We start from the raw sequence: 18,896 nt of genomic DNA, 5'->3' as shown, positions 1-18,896 counted from the left end.
ATATGTTAAGACACATGTATTTTATATACTTATAGAAAAGATGAGATTTGTCATTTTGTCAAATAGCTTCAAGAGACACAAACAGAAATTTTGTGGAGAGTTACACTCCTGCCCTGAAGAGCAAATGCAGTAATAGGAAATGAGATTTATGCATAATCACAAACAAGATTTTACATCAACCAATTTGTGCTACAGATTGAGAAAGAAGCTTCTTTACAAAGTGATGTTAACCACAAATTTTAAATTTTTAAGCCAATGAAGTATGACTAACACTTCTTAAAGTAGAATCACTGTTGATTAGACCAAGAAGAAATGTGAACTTAGAACTGAGAAAACCCTGCATATGGGTGGGTTTAGTGCCACACAAGATCCATATATTTTACACTGTTTTGTTCAACAGAATTTAAAAAATGTGAAAATATGTAATTATCTAATGAAAAAACCACATTAAATATATTTGACTAACCTCAAAGTGTGTATTCTATTAACTAAGGTTATTTAATCAAAGACAGCAGGTTATAAAGAGATGGCAAGAGAAAGCTCTATAGGTTCATTTAACTTTTTATACATTTTGAAAGGCAGATTCTTCTGCACCAGTTTGGCCCCAGCACAGTTCTAGCTCATGCAATACCAAGAAGTGAACATGCCATTTGCTGAATGAAATACAGGCTCAAGCCAAGGTTTACTATTTTTTTGCATGTGTGGCAAACACCTAGAAAACAAAGAACCAACTAAATTTACAACACATTTACTATTTACAATTAATTCCTAACGGGATAAATGACCCTACAAAAGAATTCATTTTAAGACCATATTTGCATAACAAATAGTAACAGAAAGATACCCCTTGCAACAATGTAACTGTTTTTTTTTTAAAAAAAATTAATTGAACAGTGACTTTTTTTGATCAATAAAACAACAAAACTGCAGATTCTGGTAACTTGCAGAGGGCACTGAGTTTAAAATATTGTTGGCTTGTAAGGAGGCTATGAAGGGCCTGCTTCTGCAATCCACTGAGAATGTTTCCTTCCAATTGAAACAAGAATTAGAAATGGTTACGACTGCTGAGATTAGCAAATTCATCTGAAAACTAACTATGACCCAGTTAATAATTTAAATTCCAAACTGTTTTTCTGTTTACTTACCACCATTTTCATCTGCAGTCCCATCTAACTGAGGTATAGAGAGATTACTTAGGAGCACATTGTTACCACTCCACTCCATTTCTTCCTCTGAAGATGAATCCTCTTCTGTTGAACTTCGATGTGTATTTTTGCCAGCTGACCTAAGAGAAAAATGAAGGCACTAATTAATGCACAATACCCCTCTTAGAGAATACCAATACACACAGGGAACCTCAAAATCCAAGGGCTGTGGTGCTGTATGGTTATATCATTTGAAGGAGCCAAGGGCAACAAACAAGTAATTGTTACAATTCCTGCTGAGAAAATAAAAATATTATTTGCTGTTACTATTTTAAGAGGCAACAACTACAGACAAAACCAGCAGGATTCACTAGCTTAAGCTAAAGACAAGGCACTTAGATGCTTAATTTTATTTCAGTTTTACTGAAATCTAATTCCATTGCTTGAAAGTGCTTGAAATTTGAAGACTAAATCAACTGTGCAAAATTACTTCAGTTTAGCTCTTAGCAAACAGATGCTTAATTTTTTTAAAGGAATTTTTACTATATGATAACATTTCTCTCTCTTGGCAAGCTTAGCTAAAGCACAATCACAAAAACAATGCTTTTTTCACACCCCCCCTTGAACACCCTGAAGTTGCTGATGCTTAAGCTGCTTTTACTAAGTTCACTGTTCTACACTGTAATTTTTACAGTTAAAAATCTGCTGGAAAAAAAAAAGTAGTAAATCTAGGAAGAAATGCTTCTCTGAATTTTTCAGGGTGGCATGGCTTTATATGGGGAAAAGAAAAGGAAGAAAAACAACTATAGAAAAACCCAAAATACAAACCCTATGATTTTAGAAGCACTTGGGAATTTGATTTCTTCTTCTTTAAAATGAAGTGTGAGATGGACATAATTCTTCATAGAAGTAAGCTACTCTGTGGCTACCAGAGAGAAATCCAGATAAATATTAAGGAACTGAGGTTTGGGGAGTTGTTTTGGTTGCTTTGTTTGTTGTTTTTAAGACAATAATAATCTAGCCTAGTAGATTGTATCAAAACATTATTGTGTAGTACCTCAACAGGTATAAATACAAAGGTTTTGAAGTTACAGGAAGGAAAATCCACTCTAACCTTTTGAAGAACTCTTATCTGTGGAGATAACTCTTTGATCAGAGCATGAATTACACATAGAACACCCCAGCCACCTGAATGTGCTTAGTAAGTAGCCAGCTTAGGTCAAGCCATGTTTATTTGTTCAGAAACAAATAAACCCCACAAGTGGCTTCATAATTAATGACTAACTCAAGTCTGGAAGCAGCAAGACTTGGAAGGGAGACTTTACCAAGCACAGCTAGGTACACAGCAGCCACAACCTATGAAATGAGCTTAGTTCTCCCTCTTCTATGCTCCTGAAACATAGAAAAGCACAGTGCAAAGACATTCAGCTCTACTTGCAAATGGATGTCAAACTGAGGAGATCAGTCAGTACTCCAGAAAGCAGGGCTGCTCTTTCAAAGGACCTCAATAGGCTGGGGAACGAGCTGACAGGAACCTCCCGCACTTCAAAAAAAACCCACCCAAATGTCACACAAATGGGACGAAAGAACCTTTAAGTATTGCTGCAGGCAGGGAGAGAGCTGGCTAGAAAATGGCTTGGTGGAAAAGGATACAGAAGACCCTGGTGGACAAGTAGCTTAAAGGGAGAGCACGCAGTGTGCCTTGGCAGCAAAGGTGGAGCTGCACCCTGGGCTGTGACTGCAAGACTGGGGCCAGAATCAGCAGTTGTGAGGCTGAATCTGGAGCAGTGTGCTCAGCCCAGGGCTTCCCACTGCAAGGCAGACACTGACACACTGGAGCAAATCCAGCTGAGGAGCACCAGGGTGACTGGAGGCCAGAGCACATGATGTACAAGAAGGGGCTAAGGAACAGCATTTATTCAGCCTTGAGAAAAAACTAAGAGGTCTTGTTGCACTTGTCAAACATCCAACAGATGGGTATTAAGAAGATTAATCCAGATTCAGAGGTGAGCAGGGATGCACCAGGGAATGGTATGTATACAGAAAATATTCTTCATTTTGAGGGTGTTCAAACATTGGAACAGTTGTCCATGCAGGCTAAGCAATATCTGTCTCTGGAGATACTCAAACCTTGACCAGACAAGGCCTTGAGCAACTGATCTATCCACAGCTGCTTTCACCAGAGCACTGGACTCTAACGCATTTAGATGTTTCTTCCAACCTGAATTATGCTATAATCCTGTGCATGAAGCAAATCTTGGTCAACTTTAGTAAACCCAGTCAGGATGGAGACAACTTCTGCAATAAGAACTTGGTTCTCTCTGCATTCAAGCCCACCAGTTTAGAATCCAGGAAAATTTAAGTGACACAGCATCAGACCACCACACATGAACCAGTCCAGGTCTTGGTGGGCGTTCTGCTCCAGTTCAGCACAAATCAAACCCAAGCCATTTAATTCCATCAGTAGGGTGTAGTTACTCCTTAAAATCTCAATATATTTTTTGAGATAATGGAAGATCATTGAATACCCAAGAAGAGCAAAGTGACAGTATGGATATAGTAGGATACATTAGGATTCAGTGAAGATAGACTGAGCCTAAGCAGAATAAGGTTGGATCCATCATCAGATGCAAAGTGGCTCTTTCTGCAGGAGCAGAATCACATGGGAGCAGAGGTATCTGTGCTCACTTCTGAAGACAGTCCAAATTCTGCAGAGGTCACACTGAAGCCAAGCCTGGCATTCTATCTGAACAGGAGCTGCCACCCTGTTGCACACTGTCCCTAGTGCTTTCTGAGGGGCTTCACACGGAGGCATCTACAAGTGTGCTATTCAGGAGCCAGCTCAACAAGTCTCATGAGTTTTTTTAAATATGGTTCTTTATTGCATCAATCAGTTAATTGCTTGAGGATCCCACCTGTCCCCAGAAGCTGTAGTGTCATGCTCATACTGAGCTGTCCCTGAGCTAATCCATCCTGCAAGATATAGGCTGGTTTTACAGAGAAACAACTACTAAACTGAAGAGTAACATCATTTTAGGTGGAAATTCCAACTTTTCAGACTAACACGAGGGAAAAAAACCCAAGAAAACCAAAGGTCAGATAGGAAAAGTAGCTTTAGAGATGAATCATCTCTAGAATTAGAAGACTAATGATCTAACTTCTGATTCTGTTACAACTTTTCTGTATGTCTTCAGGAAAGAAAATATTTAATACTTCAGTCCCTCTCTTGCTCTCTGAATCACAGTATAATTATTATTTCTGATGTAAAAAAAATATATAAGTGAGAATGTTATATCTGAAGACTCTCACCTTTCAAACAGAATTATAAATGCCAAAAGGTCTGCCCAAAGCAGAGGTGAAGAGAAACTGAATATAACTTCTTTCAACACCTGTCAGTGCAGGCTGTACAAAAGGTCATTACAACCTGAGAAGGTGTTCCAAGAATCTTGGCCCTAAAAATATTCAAGATGCTGACCTTTAGTAGCTCAGTAGAGTGAAAAACATTCAAGTCTTGATTTAAGCTATGAGCATGGAAACAAATGGGTGTTTTTCTCAGGTTTGTGTGTCAGTCTTCTCAAGAATACTTCTTAAAATATTCACTTCAGTACAAGTTAGGGGCACACACGGTGTGCAAGGTATGTCTGAGCATTTGTACTACATCCAGCGGCTGACTTTAAAGGAGGTTACAACTAAAGTTTTTCTATTAGGAGTTGCAGGACAAAAAACCTTCTTGATTTTTCATCTCAAACCTAAATGTTTCATCTTTATTTCCACATAAAGCTGACAATTCACAGCATCACCTCAGTCACTGCATTCCAGTCCAAGATCTGCACAGATTCTTCCACTGTTGCCAACAGAGAGCTCTCTACAGCTCACTGGGCTTGCAGCACTCTTGAGAACTGGATGGGAGGGAGGAAGGATTTGGCAGTAGAGAGCATATTAAGAAAAGAAAATCACACAGATACCTTCTTTTTGGCCCCGGCTCTTCCGTGCTACTGTCCCACCTCTGGGACATGACCAAGCTAAGCTCCATCTCTTCCTTCTCACGCTGCGGCTCGTTCTCTTCGTCATCGCTGTTCTGAGAGTTTCGGCAGTTCCCGAGAGAATGATGGTGAGAAAGGGTTTTGTGATGTCCCATCTGAAATCCATCGTTCTCCAATCCAGCCAACAGATCAATCATGGCCTCATCAGCACCACTGTCCACTGCAGAAAAAGACCAAGTAGTATCTTTATTTTGTTCTACTTGCAAATGACTAGTTATAGTCTACCAGTAAAAAACAAAACCAAACAAGGGAAACCAAAACCCCCCAACATTTAAAAATCTAATAATTCACTACTGTCTAGAGCAAGGCAGGCTAAAGAAACAGAGGTCTTTTTATATCTTATCTTTCAAAGTCATATGATTTGTTATCTTTTCTAGCTCTTTATCTATAATCTTCATGACCTCCTTTCTGCCTTCCTCTTCTAATTGCAGTAATTCTGTGGCAGCTCTTCTCTCTCTCTCTCTCTCTCTCTCTCTCTCTCCCCACCCACCACCTCCTCACATTCCGTGGAACCTCACTCTCCCTATCCTGAAAAATCCCTGTCTTCTCTGGCTTTTACCATGTCAGTGGCTGCATCAGCCTTGTTGGGCACTTCTCTCTGTATCACTGGGAAGAATTCCAATCACTGCAGCTCATGAAAGGTGCTGCTGATTTTGACCAACTATTTATCCTCTCCTTCTGTCCCTTACTATCATGCTTAACTTCATCTCCCTTTTCACTATTACCTATTCCTAGGTTTTCCTAAACACACAAAAAAGTTTATCTGATTCATTCCTCCCTTTATTTTTTTTTTAATTTTCCTTTATTTCACCCAGGCTTACACTAACTCTGCACTTGCCTTCTCATTCTTTATTTTTATTTCTTAAACATCCTTCCAAGCCACAACTGTTTCTCACTCTCCTCCTGCTTACCTTTCATCTGACCTCATAACCAATTTATGATCTCCAGTCTACCAGGCATCTTTGTTACTTCTCTCTCCTTCTCCTCTGGCTGAAGAACTACAATCTCTACTTTCCTTCCTCAGGAAATATCATATGATTTACAATGATCCTGAGAATCATATAAAATAGGTCTCAACATCAGTGAGGAAGGCATTTTCCATGTTTTACAAAGGCTTCACAAGACACCATGCAACCATTTAGAATGGAAACCATCCCCTTTGCCAGAGCTCTGAATTAACCCACTTTCCATGCCACTTTCTGTCCTTGGCTCCTTTGCACTAAACTCCAACTTCACCTCCCATTAATAAAAACCTTGTTGTGTACTTCACAGCAACAGGAGGGCACTTCACAGCCCCTGTGACACTAAGACTCTACACAGACATAGGAAAGACTAGTCCATGCTATGGAAGAGCAAGAGACTCTCAGATGCAATGTGCTACTCAGGGTCACACAAGACACCAGTGATTAGCAGCACCATGATAATAATAATAATAAAAAAAACCAGAAGGACAAAAAAGAAGGAAGTCATAAAATCTCTATTTGAGTCTGTAGTCAGTGGGAAAAAACAGACCCTTTCAACACTGCTGTTTGGTTGAGGAATCCACACGCAGTCATAAGATGTACCCTAGATACTGTGTCAGCCACTTCTATCCTCTCAGTGTTCTCCCTCCAAAAAAGAACAGATCAATGCTCATATTTGCCAGCTCCCACATAACTTTACTTAAAGTTCTCTTGATAAACCCAAGCCCTTGCCTATAAAATTTCTATAACCAAAATCCTGCCTACTTTCTCCAAAATAAAGAGCACTGAAAAATGCTCTTAATCTTGCTCCTTCCTGTGCAAGAAAAGACTGTACATTGCTGTACACTGTCTCACCCACAGACATATGTTGCTGCCCATGCACATATTCACACCATGGATGTGTCACAAGCACTGGAGGCTATGGGGGTCAGATATTTTTCCCCTCTCTACACCCTGTAGTACCAGCTTTAGAGCATATTAACACTACAGCTTATTTTTACATAAGAATATATATAGAGACAGCATAAACTACGTGTTTTTCACTTCCTTTAGAGTAACTAAACTATTTCTACCTGAAGTAGATTTGTTGTGTTATTTTATTGTTGTTTCCCCCTCACGCCACCCACATTTGTTTGCTGTTGCTTTTTTTCTCCATCTTTAATGTTTCACTTCTCGTTTCTTTGCCTTCATCCATTATTTTGTATCCAAATTTTGGGAAATGCTCTGCTGCAACTTGCCTCTCAAGATCAGCCTACTATGTCTCAGTATTTCCAGACAGCTGAGCTTCTAAAGGTAGCCCATAAGCATGCTCTTTATCATAACTGTAAGAAAGATGCAGTAACTGCAGTAATATAATGGATAGACAGTCACAATTATCTTTATTCTGACAGTTTTAGTCCTATAACCCCAGGAGCACAAGGAAGGACAATACCTCTAAGAGACTGCAATGAGCTGACCTGGCAAGGGGACAGGTTGAGTGAACCATGAAGCACAGAGCAGCCTCTACAAATACACTGTCCTGGTGACACTTTGGAAAAATATAAGGTGTTTTTTTGGCAGTGGTAGTAGGGGATGTGTGTGTACGAAGTCTCAATCTGACAAACTCCTTGAGGTAAAGTACCTACTTTCTTTCATGACTGGTAACCTAAGTGAACACAACAATGACTGTGGAACAACAAAACAGCCTGCAAGAAAAGACATTTCAGTCATACTCACTAAAAACTGTAGTCTGACTCAGTCTTTGAGACAAAGACTGAAAGCTCTGACTATTCTCCACGATGTTTAAAATTGCTTCTTCATTAATAACTGCTTCCTCTTCTTTATCAGTATGCATCTTACTGGATTCTTTAAAAGAAAAACAAAAAGTGAAAGGATAAAACTTCCAGGAGTCACAGACAACAATACACTATGAAAGCAAGCCACTTGTAAATGGATTTCACTATTCAAGTCTGTTTCCATTATTTGCTACAGCAATTTTAAAAAGGCTTAATCTAACAACGATGAAAATAAAAGCAAAATGACTCTTCATTTTTTCATAACTGATAATCAGATCCTCCTTGGCTTACTTCTGCTAACAGTATAAACAGCCAAAGCATGACAGATTTATGCCTAAACAATTATGCTGTTAAAAATACTCACCTTTGTTCATCTTTTTATCTTTATGCACTTCTACCATATTAGCTGGCGTACACTGAAAGGCTTCAGGGGAAAGTACCTCAGAATGTAGTGTTAGCTCAGCAGAGAACTCCTCTGATCCATTACTGTAGTCCACTGATCCTGACAACGTTCTAGTTAATTGAAAACCAATTTTTAAATGCATATTTAAGGTTGGCATTGAATACTATACTTTATGGCAAATGGCTGAACACTTACACAGAGAAGTCATTTTGCTTGAGGATTTCTTTAAGTCTCTTCTGAAAAAACTTTTCACTCTCTGTTGCTGGCACAAATCCACGGTCTTTAAAATGTAAAAAAATGTTTGTTATTTAGTTTTACTTTGATCTCTCAACACAGAGACGAACTAAAATTCCTAATTCTATTAGGAAATGGCTCAAAGTTGCAGTGTCCACTACTTTTAAGTGCCACATTTGAAAGCCTATTTTTCAAGTGTACTTAAACATTTTAAAATGCTTCACATACTCCCACTGATCTCATTTACAACAGCATTTACAAATCATGCTGCAACTGCACCAAGGTGAACATTCAGAGGACAAGAACAATCAGTAAACAATTCTGAAAAGTCTGGCTCATGCAGCCTGATTAACTCTACACAGAAATCAAGGAAAACCAGCCAGAAAGCAGCCTGCCTCAGCCAGGAACCTGCCTCTTCCCTTCCTGCACTGCTCTGGCTCACATGCCAGCTACCATTCATATCTCAACAGAAACATAGCATAGGTTCTGCAGGGAGTAGCTCTGCTCATTATGCAATTAGTGTGCAGAGCATAGACTTCCCCGTGCAAGGAATTTTACTTAAAAACACAAGGATTTGTCCATCCTAGAATTTTCATCTAACATGACCTCAGCTGTAATTCCTCAGTAACTCAAAGGAATTACCATTGTGCATAAACAACCATGAAAAGCTTCAACAGAAGACATTTCATTTTGCCAGTATTTAAATATTTACACGTTTTCCATCACAAAGCATGCAGTCTTGACTGGCACAGAGGGACCTTAAAGATCATCCAGTTCCAACCCCCTGCATGGGCAGAGACACCTCCCACCAGCCCAGGTTGCTCCAAGTCCTATCCAACCTGCCCTTCAACACTGCCAGGGATGGGGCAGCCACAGCTTCCCTGGGCAACCTGGGCCAGCGTCTCCCCATCCTCACACTGAAGAATTTCCTCCTCACGTCTAATCTAAATCTTTCCTCCTCCAGTTTTAAACCATTACACCCCTTATCCTATCACTACCAGCCCTTGTCAAAAGCCCCTCCCCAGCTTTCTTGTTTTGTTCCATTTTTTCCACACTCTTTTTCAGAAGAATTCACTCTGCCTGGGATGCTTTGCAGTGAGCTGCATCTAGATGCTGCATGTTGCTTTTAAAATTAGAATACACATCCTGGGCAATCAGTAAGCTTGGAACTGAAACAACAGGACATCTAAAAATCCCTCAAACTTCATATACGGCTTTAAATTCTACCTCCTGCTTTCTTCTAATTCACAGTTCTTGACAAACAGCTGCACACTTTTTTACCTTGCGACTCAGGTGTCTTGATCTGAGAGGATTCGCATTTCTGCCTCCGTCGCTGCTTTTCATCTTCCCATATAGCTTGTAAACCAGGATTCCTGCCAATCTGGGCTGAAATATGGATCAACACGTAAAGGGAAATCTGTCAATGTGACAAAAAGTATTCTTCCCTCCAAATTAGATGTTGATACTCTTCAACTCTTTTGTTTTTCTGACCTGTTGGGTTTTTAATTCCACTCTTGCCTTACTCTAGGATTCAGTGTTAAGTACAAGTTAAGGTGTAACTTTGTTTTCTAGATCTACTATTTGTTTTCTGGATGTAGATCTGGCTTTTGTTGGTCTTCTCACCAAGTATGTGTACGTATGTATAGATGTACGTACATACACACAAAGCTGTTGATATTCCACTTAGTCTCCTTACAGGTCTGAAATCTTTTATTATGCATTAACAAAAAACTCTTTCTATTGCTCTGACTTTAGGCTACACTGATAACTTGTTTTCTCCCAGAGTTCATTAAATGTTTGTTATTTTTTTAAACTTCAGAAATTTATATATCAGCAATTCACTAATACTGAGATCTCAACTACGGCTTAACCAAGATGAGCCTTAAAAAAGATGACAATATAGCTCCTGTCCTATAAGATTTTACACAGAAAGTTATTAACACTTCACCTTCAATATCCAGTTGATTTAAAATGTCAGCAGCCACAGCGTCCACCTCCAACTCACAGGTACTTTGTGGCTCAACACCTTTCAACATTAAAGAGCTGCAACAACATAAATACCACAGGTTAATTTTATCAATGTGCTGAATTTGAAACATGCATCATCACTGTTTTCTAACTGGACTAATACCTAAAACATTTCAGGGGGAACAGGGGTGGGTACCTGAATACAGAATTGTACATTCTCATCCTCACCTGCCAGTCCATAAATTAAAGGTAATTTCCAAATATAATTATATGAGAAATTTATATCTTAAACATAAAGGGATTAGCTTCTCCTTTTGTGGGGAAAAGAGAAAAAAGTGGTACACAACTCTAAATACTACAGCACTGACAAGAATGTTGTCCTCCTCAAACCCCAGTTGAAATGTGCTGTAGAACTCTCAGCCTATAGGAACATCTGCATTTGGATCACCTTGTGAACAGAAAACACAAGGGCCAGAATTCTCTCTCCTTCACAGTCCAGAGCAATTCAAAACAGGTTAATCCTCCCAACCAGAGAAGTGAAACAAAAAAAGTTTTATTTTTCAGTTTTTTTAAATTTATTTAGGGGGCGTAGGGGTAGCCTGGGAATATAAACATGGTATTAGCATCCCAAACATGAGCAGAACTAAGGACAGCTGCCTTGGTAAAGACTTAAAATACCAGAAACACAGTCCAGATTGTATAATGATCTGATGATCTTTCCACTGTGCCTTCCCAGCTCTGCTAAGGTCAGTGGCCTTCCACCTGCTGCTATCAGTGAACTGATTTTAAGGAGCGAATGGAGGAAGCTAAGAAAAAGAAACTTTCTTCCAGGTTTATGTGGAAGTCTGTTTACCCTTTTCAAATTTAAGGAAACACAGAAAGTCCCCTTGAAGTTCCCCATACTTAAAATATGGTAATCAGTTAAAATATGTTATTGTTCAGGACTCTTTGACTGGTGACTTACAACATCTACTTGTATTACTACATTCCCCAATGTACACAGAGCCTTAAAAATATCTGCAGAGAGTGTAAGATATAATTCATTAACATTTTCAATGTTCTCTATAAGATTTGAATAGTAGTCACTGTAGCACAAGGAGGTAGCAAGTGATGTAATTAAAAGCTGGATATCCCTGACACATTCTCTGAAAATTAAGTATTTAATTATATAGAAATATTAAATCTGAAAGAAATGTAAAATTAAACTGCTTCACTTACACTGTATGAGCAAAAATCTAATGGCTTCTCTCAAAACATCAGAGCACTCAACCACAAAAATATTCTGAATTCCTAAAAGGCTTCAGGGCATCAGATTTATTATCAAAAGATAAGATAGCATGCCAGGAAAAAACCAAAACTGACGTCTTCAACACATGTTCAGACATGTGCTCTTCCCTAAGTCTGTTATCCATGGGCAGAGCGTGTTGATTTGCCCAGCAGAGAGCCAATTAAAAGTACTATGATGCCTCTTGCAAGAAAGCTCTAAAATACCTTTTCTGAATTTGCAGCAGCAGAAAACCAAGTTCTCTCACATGCACTGCAAAAATAAACTGGTTTAAACAAGCCAAACCAAAGGTAAAGGGCTGCTTTCATAGCAGCTTCAGTGGCCTCCTGCTTTAGCATCACACAACTCCTGAGAGACTTGTCAGCCCATGTGAAGTCCATGCTGTACATGAAGGACACAACACAGGGTACTTCTAAAGGGGTGCAACATTTCCCCCATCTCACTTCCTCCTGGCCCTCAGCTTTCCTTGCATCCCCCACAAGAACAACCCTTTCCTCCATAAACTGAAGACTGTTAGGTGCCAGGATCACGCACAGAAAAAAGGAGATTGTTAGGCTATAACTACTTTATTACACTTCTATTTATCTGTCCACCTATGGAAACATAACAACAGTCACTTGAAATACCAACTGCATTGTGCATCATGTCGAAACAGTTTCCACCATTGTTAGAGAGAACACTGAGACTTTACAAGGAAATCAGAAAATTACTCTTAACTATAAAATAATGAGGTTCTGAAAAAGTCCACTCTTATCTCCAGTGGAGATAAAAAACCTCAGTAAACTTACAGCTTGTTAGGTTAACTGCTTGGACAAGGAACCGGACAAGACAGAAATAAACAGTTCTAGAAATGCAGGCAGAAATTAAACCAGCCCTAGTACATCTATTTACTGGCACTTCAAATGGAATAGGCAAAGAGGACTGAAAGGAGATCTAGTTATTTGGTCATTGATTTGTTCTCTATAGTCCAGTCATACAAAGGTCAATTTGTGTAACTAGTTGAGTTAACTCCGGGGTAGGAAAGCAGTATTCCCCAGTGTAAGGCTGCTAGGGTGACTGTGATAACCTCAGCCTCTTTACAGCAGACTCAGCTTTCAAGAATAGTCTTTGCTCTCCTCCTGCATCACACTGTAATAGTGGAACTTTTATTGGAAAGTAAAATCCTGTGCTATACATAATGTGAAACTGAGAAACAAAACAGAAATCTCTTGCAATTGGATTTTAAATGGAGCGAGGGATAAGAAAAAAGGAACAGGCATCATGAAAGTCAGCTTTAGAAACTGCCTGAAACTCAACATTTTGAAAGCATATAGTTTAAAAGCAGAGAAAAGAAAGTTGCAACAATAATTTCTTGGCAGCCATACTTTTAAGATTTGTGATGTCACATTTTGTGGCTGCATTAATACATCAAATGTATTTTCCAGTCTGTATGTAAATGTATGTTTCGATTACAGCAAAAGAAGGCAGAGTAGGGTATTTATTTATTCTAACCATCCAAAAATAGTCTGGCAGACGTTGTGAAGCACTTATCATGTAGAACTTACTAACAGCTGTAAGATGCTGTGCAGTAATGTATGATCAGTAATCCCTCCCAGTCAGCAGTACTGTTTCAGAGTTGTGAGAATTGAGAGAGCACGTCACAGGACTCCTGACAGCCCATGCCCTAATGCACCCTTTAAGGACAATCCATTGCCACCACTTCCCTCTCTTCCCAGCCATGCCATCAGCTGAAAGTTAAGTCCATATCATCAAAATGCACACTTTTCCTGTCACACATTTAGGGTGCTGCCATTCCTCCAAGCATTCAGAGCCTGCCCGTGATGGCAGGCAAGCCCAAACCTGCATTTTGGTCACAGAACAGGAAAGGACTGAGAGATCACTGGGAAACAAGAACAAGGGAGGAGGCTGCAAAAATCCTGTCTGCTCCCTTCATGAAATCAAAGTATTTCTGGGAGCAAGTGAAACAAGATCACACTACACAATGGGCACAGATATCAGAAGCGTTTCTGATTGAAAACAAGTTTCTGTTGAAACAAGTTCTGTGATGACCATGTCTTAGGTATTTACAACGTTAAACTGAGGATAGTAGATAAGAAGTTAACCCCACAGACAATCTGAAAGGTATCACTCTACACTGGTAAGGACTCTCCATTTTGACACAATAATTCTCCATATGCTGTTCACGGAAAAAAAAAAATTAAATTCTTTGTTTGCAGGATGTTCCAGTGACTTGAACAATGCACACATTCTCTGAAGAATCAAACAGCTCCTGACCAGTGAGAACTGCAATTATGACAGCCACAAACTCTGCAGAAATCTGTAATATGTATATAACTGCTAGACTGCTCAACAGGGTTATTTGTAAGATCTCCCCACTTCCATATAAACTAGCATTCAACAGTTAATCAAGGATTTAAAAAAGAAAGTTCCTCAAAAGCATTCTTTCAGTCATTTGCCTTTAACACATCATGTCCAAGTGGTAGACTTGACTAGCAGATTATTTCAGGTCTGATGTTCACCAGCAAGCTCTCTCATTGGAACTCATTAAGTCTTTCATCAGCTACCTGAGGGAAAATATAAATGTTTCTCATGTGAAAAATTCCTCTTGTCAAATCATTTGGATAGCACTGCCAGGCTTAGGTGACTACTGCCTGTTTTAAGGTGGGCTTTGTAGGTTCCAGTTTGATAACACTTAAAGCCAGGGATCCCTGGGTACTAGAGGCTTTGGACATTTGTCTGCTTTGTAACAGAATCATTCTAGAATTACATGAAAAAACAACTGTCCCTGGTTTAATACAGGATGCTAAACAGAGTGGCAAGTTAGTGACTTAGAGATCTGCCAGGAGCAAGACAGGACATGGCTGGGTTAAACACTGCTCTGGAAAAGTGGCAGAGCAGCAAGGTGCTGTCTACTACTGGGAAGTGAGTTCAGACACCAAGGAATTCTGGCATAGTTCTCAGATGCTTTTTTGAAATAAGAAACCCCCACTGGCATTTACTCATGCAAAATGCTGCTAATGTCACATACGTAACCGCTAAAGAATATTTTGCATGTTACCTCCCAGATATCCAGCATCAGATTTCAACCACTTGACATACTGTACTGCAAAGTCAAGAAATGCCACATCACTGGCACTACTGGGCTAAACCAGGAATCTCAGGTGCCACCTGCAGCAAGGATGTGACAGAACATGTCGGACTGTCTCTCAAATCTAATCTTTGTGCTCATAAATCAAGGATAATGAGTCTAAGCAGACATCCAAATCACTAAGAAAACAAGGCAGCCCTAGAAATTCTGTGGTCTCAAACAACATTTGATTGTCTTTTCCTCTTTTGCTGTTTCTTGAAAGAACAACTGCAAAAGGCAGGGAAAGATTGATGAGATCTTTGTACCTGACCTGAAGGACAAGCAAAGGCTCAGCAGTTCTGCACTGACACAGGAGGAACCCCAAATGCTGCTGCAAATAGCAGTCAAACAGTGAATATAGTAAGTGAAATTTTTTTGCTGAACAATTCATTAAACAGTTAAACACCTCAACTTGAACTCAAGAAATCAGGATAATAAAGTGAGGGGACTGTGCTGATGTTGCACAAGAAATGAGAAATCAGTGTCCCTGTTGACACAGCTATGCACGGAGACAGTGTTTGGAATACAGGCTGTAATTTGTTAAGGAAAGACAGAATGTGTAGGTATTCCCTACAACCATTAAACTTGCTTCGCTTTTCCTCTGAAATCATAGGCTAGAAACACATCTTTCAAAAACCAGACAGATGAACTTGCCACATGGATTCCTACTGTTACCTCCCAGTTAGACTTTAACAACTAGATACCACAAAGTGTCAGATGACCAAAACTACACCAAGAAATTAAATAACAATTGTCTGTCACTTAGCACCTTTTTAAAAACAAATAAACAAAACATATAAGGGTCCTCTACATGAGACTGGAGCCCTGTAGTATATATAAGTTGAAGTATCTTAAGAAAACACAGCATACATTACAAAAAATGGGCATGCTGACCTTGGTATTTCATCTTCTTCCCATTCAATGAAAGATGCACTACTTGAATTCTCTGTCAAATGAATTCTGTGACGTTTACTTACACCTGATGTGTCACCTAGAAAGAAAATCAGTATGAGAAATTAATTCATTTACACAGCAAAATTCCTTACACATTAATTATATAATTGTATTTATTATTGCCCAAATGCTCCTGAGGAATAAACGCCATTGCATATCAACTTCAAAATGCAATTATGCTCTCATTTCAATGATTGAACTTTCTAACATGTAGATACATATAAAAATAAAAATATATTCTCAACACACTGACATTATTCAAATTATATTTGCTGTGTTCTAGTCATATCTTAGCCTAAATTTATTTAGCTCTTCCTATTTGTGCGAGTTTCAAAGTAAATCATGCAGAGTTGATGTAAACTTCAGAATTCTTAAGTGTCTCAAATCCCAGTGGAAATTAAAAGCCAAGAAAACACTAAATTCTACTTCACACTTTTCTTCTTTCTTATCTGTGAGCTGAAAGAGAATACAAAATACATTCCAGGTGCAGTGGCAGTAGAAGTAAGTGAAAACCTGCAATAAAGGCAGATGCTGTCTGACCTACAAACAAAGACAATGTTGTGTAAGCTTGCTCAGAGGTTTCAGTGTAAGGAAGCGTGCTCCAAAGTCATGCTGGAGAAGTCCCCTCTGAAGATTTACCACCTCCTCGTGGTCTCCTCCTGAACCTTCACTCTTCAGAGGAAGGAAAGACAATACACACAGGATGCAGCTCAAGAAAGACAAAAGACCAGGAATGGGGTTGGGGAAAGGTGGAACAGAAGACCTTGAAAACTACTTAGTCTTCCATGTCTACATGAAAGACCAGCCTGAACCTTGAACTTTCTCAGCTATGCTGGTGTCACACACTAGCAGGTTCCTTTGTACTGAATTTCCCTTTCAACAAGGGCAGTTTTGCATTCATTAAAGATAAAGGAACGATCCAGTTGTCACAGGCCTTCAATAAATACATATTTATTAGAACATAATTTAAAAGTAAATTTCATAATGGAGTCTTGCCAATGTGAATTCCACTACTTAGAACAGCAGAGAGAGGGATAGCTCTGAATAATAGTTACTACAGAAGCAAGTGGGAAACACCATGTCAAAAGTGCCTTAGAAGATATCAACAGAAGCAACTGGAATCCAGTGGGCTTAATTCAATATGTTTCAGCCCAATCATGCTGTACCCAGTCTAGCTCCTGCAAACCCTGCCTGAACACCAGACTCCTCAGTGCACAGACCCAGCACACAGAACCTAGACACCCATGGGAAATCATGGAGTTGGAAGGGCCCCTAGAGACTATCTAGTCTGTGGCTCTCCAGTGTGGAGAAAAGATATGTGTGTTTGTGCAGGAATAGAATCATCAAATCATCCTGGTTGGAAGGGACCTTGAAGCTCATCAAGTCCAACCATAACCTAATCTACCCGTTCAGTGCTTAAATCATGTCCCTAAGCACTATATCTACACTTCTTTTACACACTTCCAGGGATGGTGACTCCACCACCTCCCTGGGCAGGGGCTGGTCCTGCCCAGCCACAGCTGCACTGGTGAGCTGTGTTCTGCCAAGTCTCAGCAGGTGATTCCAGAGAGACAACACAAAATAGCTGACCCTGCTTGCACAGACCCTGCTCAGACCTAGCACAGCTCAGTGCCTGTGCTGTTCCAGAGAGACAACTTGCCCCCAGGCAGAGCTAGTCCAGGAAGCAACATAGTCCTGTGTTTGCTGTACCACATGTCAGTTAATTCTCTGTATCAAAATGCAAAGTCTACTCTCTGTATAAAAACGCATCGCTTGTTATTTTTCATCTGCAGCTTGATTATTCTCAGTTGACAAAATGGGACTGAATAGTTGTAAATTTTAAAGGAAAATACCTCACAGTAGTTATGCAAGATTATAGGCCAACTGGTAAAACAGATACTATTATTTTTTAAAATCACGTGCATTTCAAATACCACACCAGAGCAGTTTCAGTGCATTACTCCCTTTCTTACTCCCTGTGAGCTCTACTTTCAAACACTTCTAGAAGGCTCAAATTCCTGTATCAGTTTGTTTCTTCAGTAAAGTTACTCATAGGGATAGAGATTTAAAGACACATAATATTCCCTTTTTCTTGACATGAAGGTCTTTAAAGACAATAGCAGTGACACAAGGTCTTTCAGAATCATATTACAGAAGAAGGTTCAATACTTAAAATAAAACTTTAGTACTAATTTTAGTGGCATGTGGTGCACAAATGAATTTCCAGACTTCTTCCTCACTATCCACTCATGAGAAGAGCTTGAAAAAAAGAACCTCTGCATCTTCTGGATAGAGGCTGGTGAAGAGAGTATTCCTGCTACTACATGCTTCCTACTGACCTCTCTAAGCCTTCAAAACAATCTACCTGTCTCAGTGAGAACAGTATCACTGAAAATAGGCTCCTGAAACTCCATGCACTCATCTATTGCTGTCTGAAGATACATAGAATTAATTGGAAAAAAAAAAGTTAGCATTATTCCTACTTGCTGTTTTTTACAAAAAGATACTTCACCATTCTTTTCAATTCTTGCTCTAGCTGTAGAACAACTCTGATTTAAGTAAATTACACTTATTTTTCTAAATGTTAAGTACAAAGGACATTATGGTTTTCCTATTGTTATCTCCCCAATATACTAAAACATTTAGCTAATATTATGGATGTTCTTGACAAACTTAATCTTCATGTAAGTGTGTACATTCAAAATGCCAACCTAATTCTTTAAGATGGAGATTTAAATTACTTTTCTTGGCCCAGACATTTCTATTACAAATTTCACCCTAGAGCAAATGACCTCAGTACAAACACAAGTGTTTTAATAAAAATATTATTTGTCACCAGAACGATTAGCCAGAATTCCGTAAAAACACTACCACAGGAAAAAATGAATTGTAATTGATACAGGGATCAAAAACAAATGTAAAAAAATTAACACAATGGTATCAGTATGCTGTCAGGTGCATTCTTCAACTAAATATTAACTATTTTTAATTCTCTAACTT

At 39.1% G+C, this 18,896-nt stretch overlaps 1 protein-coding gene across 1 annotated transcript in view; it reads right to left on the bottom strand.

The window, feature by feature from the left end:
* Positions 1-18,896, bottom strand: part of REV3L (REV3 like, DNA directed polymerase zeta catalytic subunit) — a 108,782-nt gene that overhangs the window by 47,242 nt on the left and 42,644 nt on the right. Inside the window, exons 5-12 of the mRNA XM_051613089.1 lie at positions 15,837-15,933; positions 10,511-10,605; positions 9,844-9,948; positions 8,524-8,608; positions 8,290-8,438; positions 7,867-7,995; positions 5,111-5,348; positions 1,146-1,285 (exon numbers count right to left, since the gene is read on the bottom strand). Of these exons, the coding sequence (XP_051469049.1) occupies positions 1,146-1,285; positions 5,111-5,348; positions 7,867-7,995; positions 8,290-8,438; positions 8,524-8,608; positions 9,844-9,948; positions 10,511-10,605; positions 15,837-15,933 (1,038 nt within the window). The remainder of the gene's footprint in view (positions 1-1,145; positions 1,286-5,110; positions 5,349-7,866; positions 7,996-8,289; positions 8,439-8,523; positions 8,609-9,843; positions 9,949-10,510; positions 10,606-15,836; positions 15,934-18,896) is intronic.

Source organism: Apus apus, chromosome 3 (assembly GCF_020740795.1).
Source record: "Apus apus isolate bApuApu2 chromosome 3, bApuApu2.pri.cur, whole genome shotgun sequence".
In the NCBI taxonomy this organism is placed as follows: Eukaryota; Metazoa; Chordata; class Aves; order Apodiformes; family Apodidae; genus Apus; species Apus apus.
The sequence above is the reverse complement of the archived record's forward strand: the minus strand, read 5'-3'. Positions and strand labels throughout refer to the sequence as shown.